This window comes from Furipterus horrens, unplaced genomic scaffold (assembly GCF_987537825.1).
Source record: "Furipterus horrens unplaced genomic scaffold, mFurHor1.1.pri manual_scaffold_1, whole genome shotgun sequence".
NCBI classification, from domain to species: Eukaryota; Metazoa; Chordata; class Mammalia; order Chiroptera; family Furipteridae; genus Furipterus; species Furipterus horrens.
This window is the reverse complement of record NW_028327171.1, coordinates 112,521,737-112,546,595: the sequence shown is the minus strand read 5'-3', so window position 1 is coordinate 112,546,595 and position 24,859 is coordinate 112,521,737. Positions and strand designations below refer to the sequence as shown.

Sequence of the window (24,859 nt, the reverse complement as noted above, 5' to 3'; positions counted from 1 at the left end):
ACAGGCCAAATATTCTATGATTCTGTTTATATGAAATGTCCAGAATAGGGAAATCTATAAGGACAGAAAGTAGAATACTGATTGCCAGAGGATGTAGAGAGGGAAATTGGGAGTGATTGCTAATAGGTACAGAATTTCTTTTTGGGATGATGAAAATGTTCTATGCCATAGAACAACAATAAAAAAATGGGGAAAAAAAAGTTCTAGAATTAAGATAGTGATTGTGATTGTGCAATACTGTGACTATATTAAAAACTACTAAATTGTGCATTTTAAAATGGCGAATTTTATGTTCAGTAAAGTTTACCTCAATAAAAAAATTACCGAAAAAAAAAAAAGTACACTGAAAGGGAAGTGAATATAAAAGGAATCTGCAATACCGGAAGTTGATAGACTGAAAGACAAGAGGTCTAGATGGGCCTGAAGAATAGAAGCAATAGGAGTAAAGACTGGAACCGCAAGGACTGGAGATTCAAGTCAGAAAGTAAGATATCAGCATTCCCCATCTCAGGGACTAGAAGTTTGAGTGGTGAGGCATAGACCATGGCTATGAAAATAGGTATCAATATTAGAACAGAGGTAACTATTACAAGAGTTGGAGAGAAAATGAAATTGTTTTGCAACTACTCAGGAGAAAAGACTAACTTGGAGATAGATACTTTGCTAGCTGTCAAAATCCTTATTTGGTTACAGTTATGACTGAGATAGAACTGAATAATATAAGCCTACAAAGAGGGAAGATTTTTACCTGATTAAGAATACATGTCAAATAAGTCAAAAGTATCAAGTTAGTAGCCCCAATTCATTCTACAGGTTTTGTTTGTTTGTTTTTATTAAAGTGAAAACTGTCATAGGCACTTTGCCAGATAATGGGAATATAAATAACTTATTTGCTGACTATCCTTACGTAACATCTTCTAAGTCTCATTTTCTTTTCATGTGCAAAGTAGGTATAATATAAACTTTGCAACACTGTTGTGAAGGTTGGAGATATTATACTTAAAAAAAAAACATAGAATTTGGACCCCTAAGTGCACAAGAAATAAGAGGAGTTTTTTTCCTCTTTAAAGACAGCCTGTCTTCAGGGAGCTAGTAACAGTCTGTTGAATACCATCTTCGTTAACATTTATATAGAACTTACTATATGCCAAGAACTGTGCTAAGCACTTAACATGTATGAGCATATCTTATTCTCATAATAACCCTAAAGACAGATACTCTTATTTATTTTCCTTATTTTGGAGATAAAGAAACTGAGGTATAGGAAGGTTGAGGAACTTGCCCAAGACCATACAAGCTTGGTAAGTGGTATATCCAGGTTCAAATGAATGCTAAAAAAAATTTACAATATTATAATAATTTAAATGGAAGTATGTGCAAGAAGCAATGCAATACTAGAAAAAGAACCTAAGTTGCTAGTAATTGAGCTGTGATTTAAAGGGTGTCTGCTTAATAAACAGGGAGAAGGCATGCCAGGAAAAGATGCACCAGATACGGAAATTATATCTAGATGGTAATGATGATGTTCTATGATGCCAACGCCCAAATACTGCCACAATGGACAAATAATTGGACCCAGAAGAGGACTGCCACACATGAAGCAATATTCACCAGGCAGAGTGTAACTATTGGTGGCATACATTGTAAGAAAATAAATATAAACTAAGTCATCAAGCTAGTTTAACCTGTTGCTGGCATGATTTACAATGATATCACAGGTGAAACTTACCCTGCACAAAGTTATGAAATCAGTAAACTAGTCTTGGGCAACCCCTCCCCTCTACCACCTTCAATAACAACCATTTATAGCACCTCATAGGCTTTCTTCTCTATGCTTACTCCTCATAATTCTGAAGTAAAAATGATAGATAATAACTTAAGAATTTGGGAGAGGTATACTTAATAAGGGCTTAAGATCTTAAACTAAAAAAATATAAAAATAACTATGGAACTTCTATTTGAGTAAAGATGATATTTTAATAAAAGTCAAAGTTTCCATTGTGCTCTTATAGCCCTTTGTGTAATATAGACTCTAGAAAGGGCTTAGAGTTCTTAGTACAGAATGTCAATACTTTAATAACTTGTTTAGGATTTGAATCATTTGGTTTTAGAATTCTACCAGTCCCCCAACCCCAACTAAATGATATAAAAGAAAAAAATAGCTGCTCATAAAAGCAAAATAATTAATAAAAATGCTGTCGGTGGATTTAGATACTTTAAATTTTGATGTTCCCCTCTCCAAAAAAATATTTCATATGATTTAGATGCAGTTCTACCCAAAGAGAACAGATGCCCAATTATACTACTCTGATTCTTTAAAAAGCCTTGCCCTCTTTATACTCTCTCATAAATCTACCAGAAAAATCAAAACTATACCTTCTGTTGCCTATCTTAAAGGTTTAAGAACTATGCTTCAAAGAGTGCTTAAAAATAAATATAATACCTCACGGTAAAATAATAACAATAATTACCCCACACATTTAATTTTAAATAAAAAGTAAAAATTTTAAAAATAATATTCTTACCAAAAATTATAACATTGATTTTTAAAAACACTTGCCTGGAAGCTTGCTAGTGTTCATCAGAAAATTTCCAAGTGGCATGTGCTCCCCCAACATGGATCCAGAGGCAGTGATGCACAAGAGCACTGAACTAAGAATAAAAACATATGGTTCTAACCCCGGTTCTGCCTCTTCTAAATGTGATACGAAGCTACTCCTCCTAGCTTCCTGGGCTTTGGAATCTGCAACTCTAAAATGGGAATAGTATTTCCTGTTCCATCTACCTCATAAGATTATTATAAAAATCCAAAAATATACTGTATGACAAAGTACTCTGAAAACTATAGAGCACTACACAAAAAATAATTTATTACTAAACATTTTCTAAAATTTTTATTTGTTTTACATATACAAATAATATTGCTTTATACAGTTTCTATCCTATTTACATTAGATACATATATATTTCAAAATTTCAAAACATTTGAAAACCTTCAGCCTAATTAACATATTTGTATACACTTGCTACTCAAAGTGCAGTCCTGGAACAACAGCATAGGTGTCACCTGGGATGTGGTTAGAAATGTACTCTCAGATACCCCAGACTTACTGAATTAGGATCTGTAGTTTCAGGAGATCCCCTGGTGATAGGAATCTATGCACAGTAAGGTTTCAGAAGCACTGCTTTACATAGCAATAGCATTTACAATAATAATTATATAAATAGGAAATTATTTTCAAAAAAGTAATTTCAAATATATGTATCTGTTTATTATTTATCTCCAGGAATATTAAGAGATATTTCACTGAATAATGATTACTTAATATCAGAAGCCATGTATTATTCATTCTCATATTTCTGCCTGTTATATAGCAGACAATGTTTCTTGAGCAGAAGCAAAAAAAAAAAAGATTATCAATAATTGACAAAGAAGATAGTAATCAATCTATATTTACCCTTACAGAGAATATGATTATTAAATATATATTAAGCATTTCTGGCAACCAGTTTTAAAAATCTAATGAGTTTTTTATACTTTATTTTATATTTGTTTTTAATTTTTTTTGTTTTATTTTTCTGTGTTTTTTCAATTACTATTTAGTCCCCTATATCCCCCCTCCTCTCCCCACAATCACCACACTGTTGTTCATGTCCATGAGTCAAATTTTATTTTATATTTGAACACGAACATGGCCACACCCAATGTATAAACAGGAATGGTAGGTTATGTATGAAATCCATTAGGCATCAAAAAAAGACAGCTGCAATCTTTTTATGGAAAAAGAAAGGAAACAAACTTCCAACAATATAAAGAATACAAGGTCTGTCCAGAAGGTATCCAGCCATGTAATATGAAAAATAGAGACATTTATTGAAGAAGATACAAGATACAAGAAACGTTGTACAGAAAACAATGACACCTCAGTCCCCTTCAAAGTAAGCACCTAGGGACCTCACAAAGATCTCCCAATTGCCATCAGCTGCCCCATGCTATTTTCCTGAATCTCATCAATGGTCTGAAATCTCTTCCTTTTCAAAGGTGATTTTACTTTTGGGAAAAGCCAGAAGTCACAGGGCTCCAAATCTGGGCTGTAGGGGGACTGAGTCACCTGGGTGATTTGCTGTTTCACCAAAAAATTCTGCAGGAGACGTGATCCATGAATGGGTGCACTGTTGTGATGAAGCTGCCAATCACCAGTTGCCCATAGCTGTGGCCTTCTGAATCATCCAAATACTTTCTGCAGAGGAATGTTCAAGCTTAACAGAAAATTTGATGCAGACTCATTCTACTTGCTTAGTCATTTTGAATGGTGATGGCCACACAGTACACATGCTCACTCAACACCATCTACCGCCCCCACTGACTAGTACAGTGAAGCAGTCATTGTTTAGGCATGTGCATTCCTGTCCACTCTCCTTGGCTGCTAAGTTACAATGATGTCGCACAAACCATTCTTGTTATATTATCAATGGCTGGACTTTTTCCAGACAGACCTTGTATATAGTGAGTTTTAAAGTTAGACACCATTTAAATTCTTGCTCTGGCATTAGATTAGGTTTTCATCAAGCTACTTATTGTTTTCAGCTTCAATTATCTCATGTGCCAAATTGGGATAATAGTATTTATTATCCTCACAGAGATAAAGAATTAATGTAAACCACCTGGTGCTATAGCCACAGATTACTATTTATGGAAAACAAGAATTAATGTTTTAAAAAGTTAAAAAAGTAAAATTTACCTTATCAAGTTTTAGTTCTAATTCTGCCACATCTCCTTCTACTTCTTCCAAAGCAGCCCTAGAAAAATTACATATAAGTTATTTTACATGCTTAAAGGTATACTCAACTTTTGAAAAATTACTAAGTGGAAAAAGAGAGATGAATGTTTAAAAATTATACATCATAGAAAGTAATAATTATCTTAGGATGAAATATTAATACAATAGATAATATGATTATTGTTTAAGGTAATGACAGAACACATTAGCATTTATATTGTTCAATTTAATAACATTAATTTAATAACACTAATTAGAACTATTTTTAAAAAGGTGTAAGAAATTTTAGAAGTTGAGCCTTACAAAGATTCAGATTTCTATTCAACAAAATACAAGTAACCAAACAGCAAAGCATCCTTGGCAACCCAAATTAAACATAGTATGAGCCCAATTTTGTGAAAAAAAAGAAAAAAGAAAACCTTGACAGTATTTGCATAGGAAAAATATCTAGAAACATATTTACCAGTCTATTAACTATAACTTTGAAGAATAGGGATTAGAGAGCAGAGTGTATAAATATTTATACTTTTTTGCTACTTATACTTATGGATTCTTTTAATATCTGCAGTAACTCTGCATTTTTATGTAATTCTTAAAACTAATAAAGAGGAAGAAGAACAGTTTAGACATTATCACCATAGAAGGTGGGCCCTCCTGGGACCTCTTCCCCCACCCACTCAGGCTCAATTGATAGAGATATGTCTGAGTGCTTTGGGGGCACCTCAGGCATATCTCTATCATTGTTCACTTCTCTCACTTCTCTGAGCTTCCCATAGAAGTATAAATATTCAAATTGTTTATTGACTCAAGAAACTCCACTATTTTTATTGTCAGAAAATCTTTGTTTACACTTTCAACCTTTATATAATTCAGTTTGACTCCAAGTTCAGTTTCTTTTTTTTTTAAGGTTTTATTTATTTACTTTTAGGAAAGGGGAAGGGAGGGAGAAAGAGAGGGAGAGAAATATTAATGTGCTAGAGAAACATCGATCAGGTTGCCTTTCACATGCCCCCAATCGGGGACCTGGCCCGCAACCCAAGCATGTGCCCTGACTGGGAATCAAACCAGCTCAGTGATCTTTCAGTTCTCAGGCCAGCACTCAATCCACTGAGCCACACCAGCCAGGGCTCAAGTTCAATTTCTTTTAAATAGATCAGTTGAAATTACGAACTTAAGATTTGATTTAGTCATTGGTTTCTACTAAACATATACAGTTACATATAGCACAACCACCTTTTTTTTTGGTCAACATCAAACCACACATACATTCAATGGTGTTCCTATAAGATTATAATGGAGCTGACAGTTCCTATTACCTGGTGATGTCATAGACATGCAGCCATCGTAATGTCTTAATGTCATAGCACAACCCATTATTCATGTACCTGTGGTGATGGTGGCATCAACAAACCAATTGCACTGCACATTTGGTTATGTGCAGTACATAATACCTGGTAATGATAATCATTGCCTATGTTACTGGTTTATGTATTTATTGTACTATACTTTTTATTTTTATTTTAGTGTACTCTTTCTATTTATTAAAAAGCTTGCTGTAAAACATTATGTCATGTTATGCCAGCTCAATGACCTCATACATCTCATATTTACTGCATCTCTTGACTACATCATTTAATATAATCTCATGTTGTGTTATAAATTTAGGGTAGCCTAAGTGTAGTGTTGAAAAGTCTACAGTAGAGGAGAGTAATGTCTTAGGCCTTCACAGTCATTCACCACTTACTACGTCACCCAGAGCAACTTCCAGTACTGCAAGCTCTGTTCATCATAGGTGTCCTATAGAGGTGTACCAATTTTTATCTTTTATACCATATGTTTATTGTACCTTTTTTATATATAGATGTTTGGATACACAAATACTTATCTTTGTGTTACAGCTGCCTATAGTATTCAATATAGTAACGTGCTGTACAGGCTTGTAGCCTAGGAGTAACATGCTATACCAAATAAACTAGGTGCATAGTGGAGCATACCAATCTAGGTTTATGTAAAGTACACTCTATGATGCTGGCATGACAAAATAGCCTAACAACATACTCCTCAGACTGTATCCCCATTGTTAAGTGGCATATGACTGTAGTTTGGTAGAAACTGCATGTACATTTCTCAATCTTATTTCATTGTATAATTCTACTAATATATTTCTGTGAAATAACACTTACTATTAAAAGAAAAAAAGCCCTGACTGGTGTGGCTCAGGTGATTGAGCATTGTCCTGCAAAGTGAAAGGTCATCAGATTAACTCCGGATCAGGACACATGCCTAGGTTGCAGGTTCAGACCTAGGACACAACATGTACAAGAGGCAATTGATGGATATTTCCCTCCCTCTACCCCCTCTTCCCCTCTCTCTAAAAATAAATAAATAAAATCTTTAAAAAAAAAGTATATGTGAAAGAGCACGGTCTCAGTTCAAATTATGCTCCACCGCTCACCTAAACTTAAGGTATTTTACCTAAGTTTCTTTCATCTTTAAAATTAGTAAAGAAAATAGTCATGTAAAACAGTTGCAAAGGTTAAATGAAGGACTATCAATATCAATGACCACAGTGTATATGCAATGAAACAAGGAACACACTCAATAACAGCTGCTTTCTCTCATTTCTCTTATCCCTGCATTCTCGTATGTTTTGCCTCCCTATTACTCAATATTCATTAATGCAAGAGAATTGTTCTGAAAAATATTAATAAATGAACAAATAAATGAAATAAAACAATCTACACATTAAGCTTCAAATATTAGATGACAGGTACTATTTCTTTCCAAAAACTTTTTGAACATGTAACTTTCATAAATCTCCAAAGCATTAAAGAAGAAAATAGTACAGACATCCTACCTTCTATAGCTTAAAATTTAATTTAAATTTTTAAAATTAATTAGACTTCCGGCCAAGATGGAGGCTTAGACGGATACGCTCGGTCTCCCTCTACAACCACAGAGGAATATAACTACTTCAAAACAAAAGATAACTAGAAATTCCAGAAAATAAAATTACACGGAAGCCCAACGTATGAAGTTATAAACCAGCGGCGCCCTTTGGGCAGGTAGGAAGAGCGAAAGTGGGTGGTGCTGTTTGCGGTCGCACCAGGGACAGCGGCAGGGAGAGCAATCCCAGCAGCAGGGAGAACAATCCCGGCTGCAGTCGAACACTGGCAGCATGCAACCCCAACGCTGGGGAAAGCAGCCACCACATTGCCTCAGACGGTGAGGCCCAGAGGGCGGCAGGACGGATCCCAGTCTCCTAGCGGAATAACTGTGTGAATCCGTCTTGGACCCCCGCCCCCACACAAAGCGCCACAGGGCTGCGAAATAGGTTGCGGATAGGCGCCGGTCACTGGGTCGTGACGAGTACACAGGCACTGCCCCCCATAGTCGGCCCAAGAAAGCAAAATGCATCTGTCAAAATGAGACAGACAACTATAGAAATCCCGGTGGCGCAGCTCACCAGGCAACAGATGAAGAATCTGACAGATGAACAAATAAGAAACCTGTCAGAGGCTCAGTTCAGGGCCATTGTTATCAGGTGGCTTACAGAATTAACAAAAGATCTGGAAAAAGATGAGAAAGAATCGAAAAACACTCATAATGAAAGGAACAAAACCACATACGAGACAGATGGTGAGGAAATAAAATCCAGAGTTCAAATCAACAAACCAGAACACAGAGAAGGAACAAACAGTCAACCAGTGCAGAGAGAAAAAACGGGAAGCAAGGAAAATGATGAGAGGATCAGAAACCTCTGGGACAGCTATAAAAGGCCCAACATAAGAATCATTGGTTTGCCAGAGGGCGAAGAAGATGAACTAGAAATTGAAAAATTAAGTGAAAATATAATAAAGCAGAACTTCCCAAACTTGGGGAAGGAAATAGACTTACAGGTCCAGGAAGCACAGAGAGTTCCAAAAAAACTGGACCCAGGGAGAACCACTCCAAGACACATTATAATCAAAATGTCAAAAGTTAAAGATAAAGAGAGAATCTTAAAAGCAGCAAGAGAGAAGAAAAGAATCATGTACAAAGGGGTCCCAATTAAGACTATCAGCTGACTTCTCAAGAGAGACCCTGCAGGCAAGAAGGGACTGGCAAGAAATATTCAAAGTAATGAAAAGCAAAAACCTACAACCACGATTACTCTATCCAGAGAAATTGTCATTCAGAATAGAAGGGCAGAGAAAGTGTTTCCAGGACAAAACAAAACTGAAAGAGTTCATTAGATCCAAACCACTGTTATATGAGATGTTAAAGAGATTGGTTTAGAAAAAGGAGGATCAAAACTATGAAATCTAAAATGAAAACTGCATCACAAGAAACAACAAGAGAAGCTAGGCAATTGAAACAAAGGCAAACTAAACAGGCAACGAGAGTGGAAAAAGAACTATAGGTATGGGGAACATATTGGGGGGAGGTCAGCAGGGAGGGGGAAGGAAGAGAGGGAGGGAGATGATATAGGAATTAAGGATCATGGTAGGAGGGAATGGAATAGACAGAGAGAGGTTGAGAAGAACTATATGCACAACTAATGGACATGGTCTAAAAGGGGGGGACAACTGGAGGGAGGGGGGCCACCAGGTGGAGGGGAGAAGAGGGAAGGGAAATTGGGACAAATGTAACATTATAATCAATAAAACACATCAAAAAATAAATAAATAAATAAATAAATAAATAAAGTTGTCCCAGAGGTTCCTAAGCCTCTCCCCATTGTTTACAAAAAAAAAAAAATTTTTTTAAATTAATTAAAAATTACTAAAGTTCAAAAGTAACAGACATTACCAATGAAAGAAAACATGATTAAGTAGCAAAATAAACAAAACATAAAATAATGTTAAAAGATATTAGAAAAAAGGGGGAAAATATATGGCAGTCTGTAGATAATGAGCAGGGCTCAGAAAACTATAGCATGTCAGAAAAGCCGGGCCCATAACCTCTTTTTGTACAGCCAATGAGCTGTACATGATATTTACATTTTTAAATAGCTAAAAAAAAATCAAAAGAATATTTCATGACACATAAAAATTATATTAAAATCAAATATTAGTGTCCACAAATAAAGTTTTTTGGAAATATGGCTAAATTTATTCATGCTTACATGATATTAAGGCAGAGGTGAGTAGCTGGAAAAGGGACCATCTGACTCACAAACCCTAAAATATTCAGTATTATTTGGCTTTATACAGAAAAAGTTTACTGTTTCCTTATTATAAATATCAAATATGAGAACACAGATGAAAATTCGTTCTCATATATGAAATACATACAAGAAAATAATTTGAGTTTTAAAACTGATTAGTTTAACAGCTAAGGAAGAAAATACAAAGCAGCCAAAATGGGAAGACAAAGAAACAGACCTCAAATGAAAGAACAAGACAATTCTCCATAAGAACAACTAAATGAAAGAGAGGCAAGCAATTTCGAGTTTAGAGTAATGATTATAAGGGTACTGAATGGCAGGAAAAAAAGACATAGAAACCCTAAAAAAGGACCAATCAGAAATAAAGAAAGCAATATCTGAATAAATAATACACTGGAAGGAATAAACAGTAGGTTAAATGAAACAAAGAATCCAATCAGCAATTTAGAAGACAATGTAGAAAAAAACATACAGGCAGAGCAGCAGAAAGAAAAAAGAGTTTTAAAAAATGAGGAGAGCTTAAGAAACATTTTGGACAACATGAAGTGGAACATCTGCATCATGAGAATATCAGAAGGAAAAGACAACAAGAAAGGCGCTGAGAACTTATCTGAAGAAATAAATGAAAACTTCCCTAAACTGGTGAAGGAAAAAGACACACAAGTCCAGGAAACTCACAGTCCCAAACAAGTTGAACCCAAAGAGGCCTACACCAAGACATGTCATAACTAAAATGAAAAGGCTAAAGACAAGGAGAGAATCCTAAAAGCCACAAGAGAAAAAGCAGGTAGTTACATACAAGAGAGCACCAATTAGATGGTCATCTGATTACTCAACAGAAACATCTCAGGCCAGGAGGTAGTAACATGAAATATTCAAGGTGATGAAAAGCTGGGTAAAAAAGCAAGGCTATTTTACCCAGCAAGGCTATCATTTAAAATCTAAGGAGAAATAAGGAGATTCTCAGACAAGAAAAAGCTAAAGGAGATTGTTAACACCAAGCCAGTACTGCAACAAATGTTAAAGGGTTTGCTTTAAGAAGAAAAAGAGAAAGAAAATAATAATAACAGAAGAAAATATTCTAACAATAAAACAGCACTACATATACATTTATCAATAATCACCTTAAATGAAAATGGCTTAAATGCCCCAACCAAAAGACACAGGGTACCTGGACAAGAAAACAAGACCTGCCCTCACTGGTGCGGTTCAGTGTATTGAGTGCCAGCCTGCAAACCCAAAGGCCTCTGGTTCGATTCCCAGTCAGGGCACATGCCTGGGTTGCGAGCCAGGCCCCCAGTTGGGGGTGTGCTAGAGGAAACTGATCAATTTTTCTCTCCCTCTCTTACTGCCTTCCTTCCCTTCTCTCTAAAAATAAATAAAATCTTAAAAAAAAGAAAAAAGGAAAAAGAAAGCAAGACCCATATATACGTGGTCTCCAAGAGACCCATCTCAGATTGAAAGATACACACAGACTAAAAGTAAAGGGATGGAAAAAGATATTTCATGCAAATGGAAAAGAAAAAGATGCTGGGGTAGCAGTACTTATATCTGACAAAACAGACTTTAAAACAAGGCAAAGAGACAAAGAAGGACACTACATATGATAAGGGAACAATCCAACATGAAGATGTAACCCTAGTAAACATTTATGATCCACATAAGAGCACCCAAATATGTAACGCAAATCTTGATGGGCATAAAGTGAGCGATCGAAAGAAATAGTCTTATTCAGGGTTTTTAACACCCCATTGATTTCAATGGATAAATCTTCCAGACAGAAAATCAACAAGGAGACAGAGGCTTTAAACCAAATGCTAAATCAAAAGGATTCAATTGATATTTTCAGAGAATTTCACCCCAAAGCAGCAAAATATACATACTTTTCAAGTGCACATGGAATGGTTTCTAGATAGACGACATGTTAAGACACAGAACAAGTCTTAATAAATTTAAGAAGATTGCAATAATATCAAGCATCTTCTCTGACCAGCATGCTATGAAACTAGAAATCAATCACAAGAAGAACAGTGAAAAACACACAAACACATGGAAGCTAAATAACACGTTATTAAACAATGAATGGGACTTCCGGCCAAGATAGAGGCCTAAACAGACACGCTGCATCTCCCTCCACAACTAAGAAGGAATACAACTACCTCAAAACTAGGCACAACCAGAAATTCCAGAAAATTGAGCTGCATGGAAGTCCAACAAACAAAGATATAAAGAAGAAATACTCATCCAGACAGGTAGGAGGGGGCGGAGCTGGAGTGGAGAGGATGTGGTGTGGTAGCCGCAGCAGCAACAGGCTGGCAGAAAGCGCAGTCACACATTTTAAAAAGTAGAGAGGGACACCTGGGGAGCATTACCAGCACCAGACAAGACTGTACAACCCACAGTTCCAGCACCGGGGAAAATAAAGCCTCATTGTTTCTCACTGTGCATACCAGTGGGGGTTGGGGCGGAGGAAGAAACTGCCAGTCTCTCAGCAGAGTCCCCTTGTGTTAAAGGGCCCCCAAAGTCCTAGAACATTTGCAGACCCATCCACTCTGGGAACGATGGCTAGGGCAACAGTTAGAGAAGCACCAGTACCATACAGAAGTGGGGGAAGTGCCTGGAAAAGGGGTAAGGGCTGAGCAAGTGGCATTGTTCCCTCTCAGACCCCTCCCCCACATACTGTGCCACAACATGGTGAAATGGGTCACCCTGTACTGACAAATACTTTTGGCTCCACCCCTCACAACGTAACAGGAGTGACAACTCTACCTAAGACACAGAGGCAAACAAACACAGGAGCCTGTCAAGATGAGGAGACAGAGAAGTATGGCCAAAATGAAGGAACGGATGAAGGTTCCAGTGGGAGAACTAAGCAATGAGGAGACAGCCAACCTAACAGACGTAGTGTTCAAAACACTGGTGATAAAGATGTTCACAGGCTTGACAGATATGCTTAAGTATGGCAAATGTATAAGGGAAGAAGTCAAGGCTATGCTAAATGAAACGAAGGAAAATCCACACAAAACCAGTGGTGAAGAGAAGGAAACCAGGGTTCAAATCAATGATTTGGAACATAGGGGAGGAAAAAACAGTCAACCAATACAAAATGAGGATACAAAAATTGAAAAAAATGAAGAGAGGCTTAGGAACATCTGGGACAACTTTAAACATGACAACATCTGAATCATAGGGGTGTCAGAAGGAGAAGCGGAAGAGCAAGAAATTGAAACCTTATGTGAAAAAATAATGAAGGAAAACTTCCCAAATTTGGTGAAGAAAACAGACACACTAGTCTAGGAAGCACAGAGTCCCAAAGAAGCCATACCCAAAGGGGACCACTCCAAGACACATCATAATTAAAATGCCACGGGATAAAGATCATGAGAGAATCTTAAAATCAGCAACAGAAGAGAGTTACCTACACAGGAATGCCTATAAGACTATCAGCTGATTTCTCAAAAGAAACTGCAGACAAGAAGGAACTGGCAAGAAGTATTCAATATGATGAAAAGCAAGGACCTACAACCAAGATTACTCTATCCAGCAAAGCTATTATTTAGAATGGAAGGGCAGATAAAGTGCTTCCCAGACAAGGTAAAGCTAAAGGAGTTCATCATCACCAAGCCTTTATTAAATGAAATGTTAAAGGGACTTTTAAAGAAAAAGGTCAAAACTATGAACATTAAAATGACAACAAACTCCCAACTATTAAAAAATGGATCTAAAAAACAAAAACAAACTAAACAAAGAACTAGAACATGAGGAGACTCATAGATATGGAGATCACATGTAGGGTTATCAGCAGGGGCAGGGAGAGAATGGGGGAAAAGATGCAGGGATCAAGATGCATAAAAGGTAGGTAGAAAAGAAACAGGGGGACACTAAGAACAGTAAAGGAAATGGAGAGGCCAAAGAACTTATATGCACGACCCATGGACTTGAACTAAAGGGGCAGGGGACTGCTGGAAGGAAGGGAGGAAACAGGCAGAGTGGGCCAAAGGGAAAGAAATATGGACAAGTGTAGTAGTATAATCAATAAAATATTCTTTAAAAATATTATGGTTAAAAAAAAGAGAAGAAATTCAAAATGAATCAAAGACTTAAATGTCAGACCCCAAACCATAAAAATCCTAGAGAAAAACATAGGCAGCAAAATCTCAGACATTGCTTGTAGCAATTTTTTTTTATCAGATATATCTTCCCAGGCACAGAAAACAAAAGGAAAAGTAAACAAACGAAACTGTATCAAACTAAAAAGTTTTTGCATAGCAAAGGAAAACACCAACAAAATAAAAAGACAACCCACAGAATGGGAGAATATATTCACTGATATATCTGATAAGGAGTTAATATCGAAAATTTATCAATTACTTACAAAACTCAATAGAAAAAAAAAAAAAAAAGCAACCCAATTGAAACATGGTTAAAGGGCCTGAATAGACATCACTTATCAACAGAGAAATGCAAAGAACCACAATGAGATACCACCTCACACCAGTCAGAGTGGCCATCATCAACAAATCAACAAACAAGTGCTGATGAGGATGTGGAGAAAGAGGAACCCTTTCGCATTCTTGTTGGGGATGCAGACTGGTGTAACCACTGTGGAAAGCAGTATGGAGACACCTCAAAAAATTAAAAATGGAACTGCCTTATGATCCAGAGATTTCACTCTGGGAACCTATCCCAAAAAATCCGAAACACTGATTTAAAAGAACAGAAGCACTTGTATGTTCATTGCAGCATTATTTACAATCGCCAGGATATGGAAGCAGAGACTTCCAGCCAAAATGGAGGCATAAATACACACGCTGGGTCTTCACACAACTAAGAAGAAATTTACAAACCCTCAAAACTAAAAAACAAAACAAAACAAAAAAACAGAAAATCCAGAAAATCAAAACTACAAGGGAGTTCAGCAAGGAAATAAAGAAGAAATAACCAGCCAGAAAGGTAGGAGAGGCGGAGCTGGGACAGAGAAAAAGAGGAGCAGAGCAGCGGCTGCTGGGGTGGTGCTTGGCAGGTAGTGACAGCTGGCAGGCGCAGTTAGCTATACCCAGGGCAAACAGTTTACACCCAAGAAACGATCCCAGCCCTAATCCAGACTGCATAGCTTGCGGTTCCAGCACCAGGGAAAACAGAGCCACATTGCTTCTGACTGTGAAAGCAAGTGGGGCTGGGGTGGAAGAAGAAGCTACAAGTCTCAAAAAGAGGCAGCTTGCTTAGTACGGGAAGGGGAAGAAGTGGCTGGAAAAGCGGTGGCAACCAGCACTTCTCCCTCTCAGACCCCTCCCCCACATACACCGCCAACTCAGTGAAAGGGACGCTAGCACTAATAAATACCTAAGGCTCCACCCCCTACAATGTAAGAGGTGTGACATCCCCACCCAAATCACAAAGGCAAACACAGAAGGCTGTAATGATGAGGAGACAGAGAAGTACAGCCCAGAATGTGGTGCAGATCAAGGTCCCAGAGATGCAACTAAGCAATGAGCAGATAGCACACCTAACAGATGAGGAGATAGTGAGCTTAACAGATGCAGAATTTAAGGCATTGGTGATAAAGATGCTCACAGACTTGACAGCAAAGGTTAAACAGGACAGGAAAAAAATGAAGGCTATCCTGGATGAAATGAAGGAAAACCCATACAAAATAAGTGGTGAAGGAAAGGAAACCAGGGTTCAAATCAACAAACTGGAACATAAGGAAGAAATTAAGTCAACCAGTAATGAAGGAGGAAATGAGAATTTTAAAAATGAGGGGAGGCTTAGAAACCTCTGGGACAGCTATAAATGTGCCAACATCTGAATCATAGGGATGCCAGGATGTGAAGAGAGAGCAAGAAATTGAAAAATTATGTGAAAAAACAATGAAACCTCCCTAATTTGGGGAAGGAAATGGACATACAGGTCCAGGATGCAGGGAGGACCACACCAAGACACATCATAATCAAAATGCCAAAAGTTAACAATAAAGAGAAAATCGTAAAAGCAGCAAGAGAGGAGAATTACCTATAAAGGGGGCCCTATAAGATTGTCAGCTGATTTCTAAAAAAGAAACTTTGCAGGCAAGAAGGGACTGGCAGAAAATATTCAAAGTGATGAAAAGCAAGGACCTACAACCAAGATTACTCTGTCCAGCAAAGCTATCATTCAGAATGGAAGGGGAGAGAAGGTGCTCTCCAGACAACGTAAAGCTGAAGGAGGTCATCATCACCAAGCCATTCTTATATGAAATGTTAAAGGAAGTTATTTAAGAAAAAGAAGATTAAAACTATGAATATTAAAATGAAAACAGTATCACAGCTATCAACAACAGAATCTAGGGAATGGAAACAAAGGCAAACTAAACAGACAACCAGAGCGGGAACAGAATCATAGGTATAGGGAGCAGGAGATGAGAGGTCAGCTGGGAGGGGGAAGAGGGAAGAGGGTGAGAAATGGTCCAGGAATTAAGAAGTATAGTAAGAGGGTTCAGAATGGACAGAGGGATGTTGAGAAGAGCTTTATACATGACCCATGCATATGGCCTAAGGGGGGGGGGGGGGAGAGCTGGAGGGAGGGGGGTGCTGGGTGGAGGGGAGCAAAGGGAAAAGAAATTGGGACAACTTTAACAGCATAATCAATAACACATAACAACAACAAAAAGATATGGAAGCAGCCCAAATGTCCATCAGTAGATGAGTGGATAAAACAACTATGGGGTATTTTCACAATGGAATACTACTCAGATATACAAAGGAGAAAATTTTGCAACAGTATTGATGGACCTGAAGAACATCATGCTAAGTGAAATAAGCCAGTCAGAGAAAGACAAATACCATCTATGGAATTTAATGAACAAACTGAACTAACAAGTAAAACAGAGACAGACTCATCGATGGAGAGCAGATGACAGCGAGTGGAGTGGTGGGGGGTGGAAGTTAGCGGGTGGAAGGATCGAGCAAAAAGGAAAAGGACTCATGGACATGGACAACAGTGTGGTGTCTGCTGCGGGGAAGGGGGTATAAGAGGATTAAATGGCAATGGAAACAATACAAAATTAAAGGTATTTTTAAAAAATTCATAGGACTTAGCTCTGCTTGGCTGTACCTTAAAAGTTGAATGCGGGGGATGAAAAAGAGAAGCTGAATAAACCCAAAATTCAGAAAAAAGTCACTATATTTTAAAAATTAATACCCTCATTTTTAAATTTTTTTATGCATCACAGTGTTTTATGATCAACTCAGATTATTAGTTTTGATGATCAACTTAGTTAACTAATATAAAAATTTTTTAAAGAAATAAGAAATATAATAAAGAATTATTCTACACATCCATCTGAGAACCTAAAAAGAAAGAAAGAAAATAAACTACTTCCCCTTCAACCTTGATAATACACTTAAAATGGAATTAATAAACTAAGACTAGGTCACATGATGCAATCTAAAATGCAACAACAGGATATTCAAGATTACTAATAAGCACATAGATAGTTCTCAAATGATTAAAATGGATTTGAGGCACTAAGTCATAACTACCTCCTTTGGCAAAGAAAAACTATTACCTTTAATAAAGAATTATCAAAGAATACTCAAACTCTAATGCAAAGATTTTGAAACCAACATCTATATTCCTTGTTTTATAATATAATAGATATATTCCTAAAAGTTGCATATAAATTGAGTAACTATTTAGATACTCAGAGGAGTTGCCTATGTGCCCCCACCATAGTACATACCATACCCAAGCAACTTCCTCTTTCAGCACAACAGCCTTATCCACTCTGGGAAATGCTAGGCTCTTCCTTGCAAAGACAAGACAATACCTGGATGAGCGATATAGCCCAAAGACCTACAGGTAGCCCTGTAACTCAACAGGTGGCAAAACTAGGTGTCTAAAATCCCCCATATCAATGAGATGACTCTTTTTGGGTGTTTGAGTTTAATCACAGAACACAGAGAGTACACACCCTGAAGCTTTTTAGAAGAAATCCCTTATTAAATCATTTTGTAATGTGAGTGGCCACCCTTTATTTTGTTCATTAAGTTCTGTGTCCTTTATAATTTGATTTCTGTAATAGTTTTGTGTTGTGAGCCAATGGAACGAAGTTTTTAAAAAACTGCCTGTGTCTGAATTCCTATTTTACTTCTTACTAGCTATGTAACATCTGACAAATTATGTTTCAATTTCATCTCTAAAATGTAAACAATAGCCTCTCCCAGATATATGACAATTAAATTTTAAAATACATATAAAAATCTTAGCACAGTGCCCTACATTCAGTAAATAACTGCTGAATGTCAACTATAATTATGTATAGCGTTAAAGAAAATACACAGTCTCTTTTCATTTTCATTTTATGGGGCCAAGAGGGAAGAAAGCAGTAATAATACTTCCAACAAAAAACTGAAATGGCTTGAAAAAGGATAAAAAAAGTTACAATAGGCCTATGATCAGCAATAAAACATCAAATCCAAATTTCCTTAAGAGAAAGCACTTCCAATACTCTTGTCCTTTTCCAAAAACTGCACATCAAATACACATTGGAGTTGTCTTCTTCATAACTACAATCTAGACCACACAACTATGTAATATGATACATATTACACGACTATGTAATATGATAAAATATCATCTGAAATCCACTTGGTTTTTCAGGGTTATCAAGGTCAGTTCTATCTGACTCCTCTAAGAACCTACAAGCAGAACTGACACTGTAATCAGCACAAAAAATAGCTAAGGCTATGCACATATATTTATTATACAATATAATAAGTCATCTTTTTAAAAAGGCTGTGCTTTTATTTTTTGAGCAATCTGTGAAATTAAAAAAATCTTTCTTCTACAAATATTATTTTTATAATATTTTGAACTCTTCTTTCATTTGGGCCATGTTTTTTTGTCTCCTCATTTTGGCTGCCTCCCTGCGTTTGTTTCTATGTATAAGGTAGAGCTGCTATGACTCCCTGTCTTGACAGCGTGGCCTAATGCAGTATGCATCCTGTAGGGTCCAGTGGCACAGTCTCCCCTATCATCCAAACTGAGTACTCGAGGTGCACCCTTTGTGTGGGCTGAGTACACCCTCCTCTTGTACTTGAACCTTGATTGCTGTTGGTGGGTCAATGGGAGGGATTTACCCAGGTCGGTCAGCTGCAAGGACTGGCTGTGACCACTGACCACCAACCTCCACTCTCCCTGCAGGATCAGCTGTGCAGGGGCAGGGTGGTGGTGCTCCGACGTGGTCTGTAGCTGTCCACTGGGTGTTTTGGCCCTGGGATTTCCCAGGTGGTGCAGACCAAGGTCAGCCTCCATCTGTGTTCTGCCTGGGGCCACTCTGCATGAGCTACAAAGCCATCTGCAGATGGCTGCTACTTGTCCTGGGCTTGGAGGTTCCCAGGCTCAGACAAGTTGTGAACCTGGGCTGACTGCTCTTAGTGCCAGGCCTGGGGCCACTTAGCAAGAGGTATGGGGACTGGGATCTCACTGAGGCCAGCTGTTGCTTGAGAGAATTTAGAACGTTGTGAAGCATGAGCCAAGACCAGCAATTCATATGAAAAAGCCACTGTTAACAGCTTGGGTGGACCCATAAGTTGGGTGGGGTGGAGTTTCATGTGATCTCCAAGGCAGGGCAAATAGTGTGAGTCAGGTTGATGGAAACTCAGATATGGCACCTGCCTACCAGTTCTGTGGCTGTGAGGGGGAAGGATTCAGAAAAGAGACAATGGCCTCTGCCCACCTTTCTGTCTAGGAGAAAGCCATCCTCCAGGCTCTCGCCTTGATGCCAGATACTTCAGTTCTTCCCCATATGCAAGTGGTGTCTTTCAAGCTGCTCTCCCAGTGCTGGAGCTCAGAGGGAGTGAGTCTGAGTTAGTCCGTGTGCAAATTCTTTAAGAGAAACTGCTTGGGGCTCCAGAAGTTTCTTCCACCAACTCAGTCACTAATGGTTTTTGCAGCCAGAAGTTATGGGAACTTGTCTTACTGGCACTGGGACCTAGTTTGCAGCTGGATCTCTGTGCTCCAGAGATACCCCTTCCAAATTTTTATCAACCACATGTTTGTGTGGGACCAGCCTATCCATGTTTCATCCCCTACTACCAGTCTGGATGGTTGTGGTTTCTTTAATTCCGTACTTGTCGGACTTCCATTCAACTCTATTTGATGGTTCTGAGGATGGTTGTTCTGTAGTTTAGTTGTAAGTCTAATACGGTTGTCTGAGGAGGTGAGCCATGTTTACCTACAGCTCCATCTTAACCCCAAGCCTCAAATTCTCCTCTATTATTTCTTAAAAGGCAAGGTAATGAAAATAGTGGGGGGGCGAGGGGGGGGGCGGGGGGGGCGCTCTAAAAGGTTTTGTTCAGTTTAACATCTTAAGTTGAACATGTGTCTTTCTGAGCAAGCCCCATTATAATTTTAACGACTGTAAGCATTATTTTGTCATTTCCCAAAGAAAAAAAGAACTTAAAAAAAAAAAAAAAAAAGCCAGTAAAAGGAACATATACTACCTCTGCCCTCAAATTCTCCTTATGGTTACACAGTATCCAAAGTAAAACCTTCAAAGCCAGAGTAGAGTCCAAGCGAACTAATACCACACTGTTAAGCCATTACTCAGGTAATCTTATGAGTCAAAGTTCATCATTAAAAAAAAAGGCAATACTCTTAAAATACTACTTAGATCATCCTCTTAAATAGAAAAGTGGGGATGGGAAAAGGGGAGAAGTGCAGGATCTTCCATCCCTAGGGCTCCAGATTTGCTCCGTAACAGGTGGTATGATTTCAACAGTCACTTCTAGAATTTGCTCTGCATAGCAGACAGGATATACAAAGTAATTTTTTTTTTAATCATGGCAAATACTATTTACAGGAAACTAGTCTAATGAAATACTAGTAATGTTTTATTTTGATCAGATATAAATTAGATTGTTTTCCACACATACACACACATCCCTCCCTCCTCTAACAGCCTAAATTTCTTGTCCAGGGAGTTAGCATATTTAAGCAGGAGAAACGGCACTATAATAATTACAGTGGGAATGAACATCATTCCACTATGCCATGAAAGAAGGTGATGGAAAAAGAAATGGCCCATTTATTATGTTGAAATTAATAGGTCAATAGTGATATATGATTGGTTAACAGTCGTTGCCAGTTTTCACAGAAGAGGGTATAAAGCTAGAATAAAGGTACTAGTCATCTACAAAGGGTTAAGGTCACATTAACGAGGAGGGTTAAGGAAAAAAAAGAAAAAACACTACAGACTTATAGACTATGTAATATTGCCTTCAACTGGCCCACCAAAAAATAAAGGCTGAAGAGGAAGGTATTTCCATTTTTAAATTACAACAAACTCAGGAAGGTCTACTTCAAAAAAATTTTTTTTAATTTGACTTTCTACAAAATCAGTCCATTCCCTAAAATTTCTATCATTATAGTAGATTTTGACATGACAGGGAGATAGTTTCCATCACTGTTTAAAGGATTAAAAATAAATTTTCAACTAAAGCAGTAAAGCCGCAATGCTTATCATATTGGAGGATTATCATGGACAATATCTATATAGGAAAAAGGGAGCACTATAAACTTAATGAGGGAAATGAGATTTCTATGAGAAAAGTACACTGTGACTGATAATACTATCAGAATGACCAAGTATTTCAAATAAGATGCAACCATCAGGAAACTCACAATGAGAGAAATAAGCAAAATGGTAAGAACATCTAGGACAAGGCCCTGACAAAATTGTCAAAAATTACAATCAGAGACCTACCCATATCCCTTTTCATTGCTGTCCCCCATTACTCTTCAAAAAACTGTAAATGCTAATATTTAAGGCTCAAAATATACTGCAAACCAGAGGTAGGTAATTATATACTGAGCCTTTAAGAGTTCTCTCTATGATATATCATGAGCTGCTAAACAAATCACATCTACAACTTACCCAGGTTCTGCCATTAACAACAAAAAAGACCTGCATAAATATACTTTTGCCTTCCATCTTCTTTTTGTTTTATAATTTTGCATGGCACCTTCATGCAAAATATAGCATTTGTTACATTAAGAGAATATAGAATAGTAATGTAAAATAATAAAGAGGAAAGAAACCTTAAGAGAAATGAGCAACAACCTCAGAATCACAGAATCTTGAATTGGAAGAAACCTTAGCAAACTGCTGAATGTTAGAACTGTTAACAGAAGTATAGCAGCTGTGTTTAGTAAAGGATTTCACAGAGCATCTCATTTCTATTGAAACCCTGTAATTTTTAAAGATCTCTAACCAGGATACATAAGAATACAAATTTAAAGGACTAATAAATAGGCTCGGGGTTTTAAAGACAACGTTCACACCATAAACCATCTGTGACACTGAAGCACCTCCTACTGCCCAGCTGCATGAGCACCTCACAACCACCACCTCCACAAAGCACCCTATGCTCACTTCCAATAGTGCACTTGGCATTCAATATAAGTTAACTCTTCGCTTGGGTGCAAACTGAGAGGTCTTGAAACAAACAATGGTTCATTTTGCTATATATCCCTAGTTCAGTTAATTACCAAGTAAACATTTGTTTACTGGATGGATAGATAGATGCAGCATTTAAAACAATTATGCAATCTGGGTACTGGGGCCACTTATGAGGATTATACCTGCATCTCAGTGTACATGTGTTTATGTGTAACTTTCCAATTCTCAATTCTCTCTTGCTCCAGCTTAGTTATTCTGATCTGTCATGATCTCTCCAGCCTTGTATAGATGTTGCAATAGAAGTCTTGAGAGAAAATAAAATATAAAAAGAACACACAAATACAGCATAAGCCTCACAACTAGATTTACGATGAAACAAAGAAAAAGTCAGTTTCTTCCAAATAAAAGGATGAGCCTATATACTTTTAATCCAACCATTTCTTTTGAACTTGAGGAATGGAACATTCATACAATATAATACTCTAGAATATAGCATAATGTATGATTTGGACTTCAAAAAGAAACTTCAAAGGAGCTAAGGATGAATTCACTCCAATACCACCACAGAATTAAAACTACCATGATGGCCTCACTTCATTCAACCAATAACAAATAAAATACTCGAACATTCAAAGAGAAGAATCAAAATAGCCATGCTAATCAAAAACAGGAAAAAAATTAGGTAACTTATAAAAAACATACACAACTAGAAAAATTCTGACAAATGAAGAAACTTGAGATTTCCCTTCTTTTTCTCTAACAATAAACAGGAGCAAATATCTATTGCTTGGCATATGTATATGACATAAATAAAGATCCCTGCCCTTCTTGACCTTACATTTGAAGAAGAGAGGCAATAAACAATAATCATAACAAATAAGTCAATTAGATAGTATTCAATAAAGTGGTATGTATTTTTTAAAAAATCAATGTAGTGGCGAGGGCATATACAGCTACACTTTTAAATAAGTCGGTCAGGAAGGATGTTATAGCAGAAAAAAATAACCAATGCAGTGGTCCTGGTGTGTTCAAAGAATAGCAAGGAAGCCATTATGGCTGAAACAGAAAAAGGAAAGGACAGAGGTTGAAGGAGAGGAAACAAGATGAGTAATGGAGAAGCCATCACAATTAAGAGCCTTACAGTCTGACAGTAAAGATTCTAAGTGAAATATGGAACAATTAAAGGGTCTGAAGCAGGGAAGAGACACAGTGTGGCTTATTTTTTTCAAGAATCACTCTGGCTGCCAAGTGAGAAGATTTTAGGAAAACAAAAGAGGAAGTAAAGAGACCAGTTAGAAGACTAGAGATCCATCCCAGTCAAGAGATGATGGTGGCTAAAACTAAATATCAGTCAGTGGTAAGAAATGTTCAGATTCTGTATATATTCTGAAAGTAGAGCCAAGAGAATTTTCTCATGGATTGGATATGGTGTGTGAGTGCATGCACAGGTACGTCAGTGAGAAGGTAGATGTGTACGCAAAGATGGATTCAAAGATTTTGGCTGAAGTAGCCAAAAGGATAGAGTTGCAACCAAATGAGGTGGAGAAGTCCATGGGCAAAACAGGTTTGGGGAGAAAAGATCCCAAATTCAGTTCAGACTTGAATCTGAAATCTTTATTAAAAATATATGTAAATGGTGACATCAAAGAAGTGGATAAAGGATGACAACCATGTCCAGCTTGAAGCAGCTAGAGGAGTACGAGACCTTTGCCCATTGTCCTTTATAAGATTATAAAGGGCCTTAAGTCTGAGAGGGGGAAATTGTTACACAGCAGGGGTCCTCCCTAAAAATAAATAAATAAATAAGTAAAGAAAAAGTGGATAAAATATGAGTGTGGAGTTTAGAAGTCTCAGCTGGGGGTATAAGTTTACTGATCATTGGGCATATAGATAGTATTTATAGTCACAAGACTGGATATTACCCAAAAAAGTGAAGACAGAAAAGAGGACTAAGGACTGAGATCTGGCACATTCCATAATTAAAGGTCAGGAAGAACAAGGAAAAACAGCAAAAGAAACTAAGGAACAACTAATGACATAAGAAAAATATCAAGAGTGTGGTGTAGAACAATACAGTGTACACATGATGTGTTGTAGAATTGTGCACCTGAAACCTGTATAATTTTGTTAACCAGTGTCAGCTCAATAAATTTAGTAAAAAGGAAAAAAAAAAATAAAGACTGTACGTATACAGATGACATATACTAAAATCTAGAATACATAAAGATGACAATAAGAAAGGCTCCTGGAATAATAATGGTAAACACACCTACCTCTGTAAAAAGAGAGAAGATTATAGCATATGTTACATGGATGAACCTTAAAGACATTATGCTAAGTTAAATAAACCAGTTATAAAACGACAAATACTGTACTGTTCCCCTTACATGGTACTTAATAGTAGTCAAAATCATAGAGACAATAGTGGAATGGTGGTTGCTAGGGGCTGGAGGGAGACCAGTTATTATTTAATGGGTACAAAGTTTA

The 24,859-nt window shown here is 37.3% G+C and overlaps 1 protein-coding gene across 3 annotated transcripts in view; it reads right to left on the bottom strand.

The window, feature by feature from the left end:
* ACAP2 (ArfGAP with coiled-coil, ankyrin repeat and PH domains 2) overlaps positions 1–24,859 on the bottom strand; it is a 143,894-nt gene that overhangs the window by 81,247 nt on the left and 37,788 nt on the right. For all 3 annotated transcript variants that reach the window (XM_090278657.1, XM_090278664.1, XM_090278673.1), the window contains exon 2: positions 4,743–4,800. In XM_090278657.1, the coding sequence (XP_090134783.1) occupies positions 4,743–4,800 (58 nt within the window). The remainder of the gene's footprint in view (positions 1–4,742; positions 4,801–24,859) is intronic.